The 5,152-nt window shown below is 46.5% G+C and overlaps 1 protein-coding gene across 1 annotated transcript in view; it reads left to right on the plus strand.

The window, feature by feature from the left end:
* Positions 1-1,020: 1,020 nt before the first annotated feature.
* Positions 1,021-5,152, plus strand: part of LOC107122913 (WD repeat-containing protein 11-like) — a gene marked incomplete at its 3' end in the record, with an annotated part of 8,937 nt that continues 4,805 nt past the window's right edge. Inside the window, exon 1 of the mRNA XM_015426052.1 lies at positions 1,021-1,169. Within this exon, the coding sequence (XP_015281538.1) occupies positions 1,084-1,169 (86 nt within the window). The remainder of the gene's footprint in view (positions 1,170-5,152) is intronic.

Raw genomic sequence — 5,152 nt, forward strand, 5'->3', positions numbered from 1 at the left:
CTGTGATTTCTGTGGTGCAGTCTGTGGCCATGGGCATGATATGGGATTTAATTTATGTTTGGGGTGTTCCGATACAAAAAACCCAAGCATTCATGAGGATCAGTGCTTCAGAATCATGTTTTTGGAGAATGCTGTCACCACGAAGCCGTGGATCTGTGATTTTTATGGTGCAAGCTGTGGACGTGGATGTGTTATGTGATTTGATGGTGTGTTTGGGGTGACCCAGTTGAAAAACCCTGAGGATCCATGAGGATCCGTGCTTCAGAACCATGTTTTTGCATTTTTGTGGTGCCACGAATTCGTGGGGGCATGATTTTTGTAGTGCTTCCTATAGTCTAAGACATGGTCTACACTATGATGTTGGTTTTATTTCATTCCAGCGTAGAAATCATATGAATTCATGAGGATCCATCCTCTGGAATCATGTTTTTGCGCTGTTGTGGTGCCACAAATCTGTGGGAGCGTGATTTTTGTAGTGCCTCCTATAGACTAACACATGGCCTACAATATGATGGTGGTTTTATATCGTTTCAATGTAAAAACCATATGAATTCATGAGGATCCATGTAGATCTGACTTTTACCCTTTTCCCATCCCAGACATAAGCGGCTGTTTTTGTTTTTTACTGTACATGCAAAATTATTAAAGAAATGCTAGCGAATGTGTAAAGGCTTCATCTGGTACTCTTTTCACACACTCAAGTTACTTCCTGATTCGAAGTATGGGCAAGCGAATGCTTTGTGGCTTCACCTTCTCCTACTGAGCATGCCCAAATGAAACTTGCTCAGCAGTACTAGTAAGCAGGTTCTAGAGGAGACCAGAAAGGGAATCGGGTTGTGTGCGGGTGTATGATTAAGAAAAGAACGAAGCCCAGCCATGACTAATTTCCCTTTCCCACACAAAAACGTATTCTGGGTGCCGGAACTGATCGTTTCCAGCTGCTAGGAAAACCCGGATGGTTTGGGGGCAAGGATCGGCGACGCTCAGTCCGCAGAGGTCGCTTCCTCCTGTAGTCTCCGGTTGCTTCCTTGGCCTTTCTCCCGTTCTACGAGGTGCGCCTCGCCTCTCCCTTCTTTCCCAGCGATGCAGCCCTACATGGTTAACATCAAGCTGTCAGCTCGGACACTCACTGGGGCACTCAGCCCTCAGAACCGGGGAGCGGCGGATTGGTGAGTGGAGAAGGGATATGGGCGACGGGAGGCCACCTACACCCTGGCCGAGAAGAGTGCCTTTGGGGTGCGAGCCTGCGCGGCCGGCTGGGAGGGCGGGCCGGTGTTGTGTTTGGCACCATCCTAATGCAGTGAATAGAAGGCTGAAGGGATGTGTGGTGTGCCTGATCTGGTAGTGAGGGGAACTTTATAGCACTGCTCGAGGGGCATGCTAGGGAAAGGGGATTCGGGGTTTATTGGGGTGAGGAGTGGTGGCTGGTTAGATCGTACAGTGATGTGGATACAAAACAGGAGGGAGAGAAAGAAGACAAGTCGGGTATGGAACGCTAGAAGCCGTGCAGGATCAGATTAGTAGCCTGTCTAGTTCAGCCTCGTATTTCACAAAGTGAAATTGCAGGAGTTCAAGGGAGTCCATCTGTCAGTTTTTATCCTGCCCTTAGTCTGGGTGGCACACATGGCCTCCCCATCTCTTGGTTCGTCTTCACAGCAATTCAGTGAGATAGTTTAGCCTGAGAAACTGTGGCTTGCCTAATAACACTCATTGGCATCATAGCAGAGTGGGGAATTTGAAGCTCTTTCAACATACTGGCTTGTGCCAGCTACTGCTTGATGCCCCTCAAAAGCTGGCATACTACCTCTGAACATGGAAGTCTCATCCAGCCACAGTGCCTAATAGCCAAGAGTGTGTTCCATTCCCTTTTAAAACCATCTAAGCTACTGGCCATCACCACATCCTGTGGCAATGAGTTCCACAAGTTAATTAAATGTTGGGTGAATTACTTTATTTTATCTTTTCTTAATTAGTTTAACAGGGTGATATCTGTCTAAGGGAGGAAAGGCTCACCTTATTCACTGTCCCCATACCCAGGCATAATTGTGTAAACCTGAATCATGTCTGCACTTGGGTTGTTTTGTTTAATCCTCAATGGGAAGATGTTTCAAACCCTTAATTATTTTGGTTGCCCCCTTTGCAGGGATGTACTAAAAGGAAGGACAGGATTGCCCATTGGAAACAATGGAAAACACTTGAAGGCCAGGAATACCAATTGACTTGCATGGGCTTCCATTGAAATATATTACAGTACAAGTGGAGTTGCAATAAAAATGCAGAATGGATTTTCCATTAGGGTCTCTGGGCCCAAATAGACTACTCTGGGACTGGAATGACAGGTCCCAGCTTGGAATGACAGCCCCCTAAAAGTAACAGAAGTCTTCTGGTACTGGGATGAGAGGCCCCAGAGTGGAATGACAGCCCCAGGGGGTAGCAGAAGCGTTCTGGGACTGGAATGAGAGACCATGGAGTGGAATAACAGCCCCTGGGGGTAGTAGGAGTGTTCTGGAACTGCAATGACAGGCCCCAGAGTGGAATGACAGCCCCTGGGGGTAGCAGGAGCGTTCTGGAACTGGAATGACAGGCCCCAGAGCGGAATGACAGTGCCTGGGGGTAGCAGATGTGTTCAGGAATTGGAATGACAGGCCCTAGAGTGGAATGACAGCCACTGGGGGTAGCAGGAGTGTTCAAGGACTGGAATGAGAGACCACAGAGTGGAATGACAGTCCCTGGGTGTAGCAGGAGTGTTCTGGAACTGGAATGAGAGGCCCCAGAGTAGAATGACAGGTCCCAGAGCAGAATGACTTCTGTTACTCCGTCATTCTAATCTGGGGCCTGTCATTCCGATCCCAGAGTAGTCTATTTGGGCCCAGAGACTACTGGATTCCTAATGGAAAATCCATTCCACATTTTTATTGCAACTCCACTTGTACTGTGGAACCCATGCAAGTTATAATTGTAAATGTTGTTCTAATGTTTTTATGTGTGGTGCCTTCAAGACCCTGGTCAGGTGGGAAAGGAAGCATAAAAATATTTTAAATAAATAAAGTAAATTGAGATCCAGAAAGGGGGATAGAGTTTGTCTGTCTGTCTATTACTGCTCATACACCAATTGCCTTGAGCAGAGAGTAGATGCAATTTGTCAGCATCCCTTCCAACATATTAACAGCTCACGTGAACATTTGGAGAAAAGGCTAAGAAATCACAGCTCTTCTGTATCTCCCATCTATACACAGGACAGGATTTTCCTTTATAAATTCATTTCATTTTTTTTAACCAAACCTCCCCCTCAAAAACAGCTAGCTCAATTCTGCAGTTTGAAATGTTCCCTTGACCAATCTGGCTTTTGACTACTGCCAGGGGCACCTGACCAGGGTCTTGAAGGCACCACACATAAAAACATTAGAACAACATTTACAATTATAAAATAATTCAATAGCAATGCATAAAGAATACCAGAACCAGGGAGGAGGCCAATAACCATTATTTGGGTTATGCTAAACGCAAAAAAAACCCAACAAAAAACAACCACCTTCATTCACTGGCAGAAGACACTGATAGGGGGAGATGGATGAATCTTCCCAGGGAGGGAGTTTGAAAGTTCTAAACTCTATAGAGAGGCTGCTTGGACCCTCCAAAGGTTTGAGAGGAATAATGAAAAAATTGTGGTACAAGATGGAGCAGAGGTCCATCAGTGGCTATTATTAGCCACAAGATATAGATGGAACACTCTGTCTGGGGCAGTGATGCTCTGTATTCTTGGTGCTTGGGGGACAAGGCTGGGAGGGCTTCTGGAATTCTGGCCCCACTGGTGGACCTCCTGATGGCACCTGGGTTTTGGCCACTGTGTGACACCATGTGTTGGACTGAATGGGCCATTGGCCTGATCCAATCTGGCTTCTCTTATGTTCTTATGTCTGGGGCAGTGATGCTCTATATTCTTGGTGCTTGGGGGGGGCAAGACTGGGAGGGCTTCTGGAATTCTGGCCCTGCTGGTGGACCTCCTGATATCACCTGAGTTTTGGCCACTGTGTGACACAGTGTTGGACTGGATGCTCCATTGGCCTGGTCCAACACGGCTTCTTGTGTTCTTATGATATGAAAATAATATTTAGCATTTGTGTTGCACTTAGTGCTTCATATTCTGCTGATATGAGGAAGGATTCAGTTGGTCCATTGCTCAGTGATAGACCATCTGCTTGACATGCAGGAGGTCCCAGCCTCTTCAGCTAAAAAGGATCGGGTAATAGGTGATGTTAAAGATCTCAGCCTGAGACTCTGGAGAGTCGCTGCCAGTCTGAGTAGTCAATACTGATCTTGATGGACCAATGGCCTGATTCAGGATTAGGCAACTTCATGACTTCATGTGTTCAACATGTGTTCATGAGGAAGATTCAGGTATTGACTTGGGGGAGCTGGCCAAAGGCTTGGCTATAAACCAAATAGGTTTTGATAGGGGTTGGACCCTACCTGGGTTTTAAACAGTCTAGATGGCCATCTGACAGCAATGCTTATTCTGTGAATTTAGGCAGATCATGAAAAGGAGGGCAGAAAGGGTTGCTTAAGTGCTAAATGGCCCTTTCTTACATGCCCAGGGAAATGCTGATCACCCCTTCGGGGTCAGGAAGCAGTTTTCTCCAGGCCAATTTGGCCAGGGATCCTGGAGCCCCCCCCTCTTCTGGGCATAGAGCAGGGGTCACTGGGGTGTGAAGGGGAGGTATTTGTAAATTTCCTGCATTGTGCAGGGGGTTGGATGACCCTGGAGGTCCCTTCCAGCTCCATGATTCTATACATCCATGCAAGATGTACATATGTTCACTGTAATATGTGAACAGGGCTTCTGTTTCCCTGGGTGCTGAGCAGGAAGAGAGGGGAATGGCAACAGATATGTTCTTGATATGTACACCATCCAGCCAGAACACTTAACACTTAACTCATGTTTGTGCCAGACAGTGTTATCCTGATTGGCAATTTTGCATACAAGTTCTCTGCTATCACATTGCTGGCTTATTGGCCTGGGAAGGATCCTTATATTTCATAAACTTCAGTACTCCTTGCATAAGCCAATACAGCTATTTGGAATTATTTTGCTCATAACAACAGGCAAAGCTTATTTTGTACCCACTTGAAGAAGGCAGTGTATGTGTAGGGA

This window comes from Gekko japonicus, unplaced genomic scaffold (genome assembly GCF_001447785.1).
Source record: "Gekko japonicus isolate JY-2015 unplaced genomic scaffold, Gekko_japonicus_V1.1 scaffold7686, whole genome shotgun sequence".
NCBI classification, from domain to species: Eukaryota; Metazoa; Chordata; class Lepidosauria; order Squamata; family Gekkonidae; genus Gekko; species Gekko japonicus.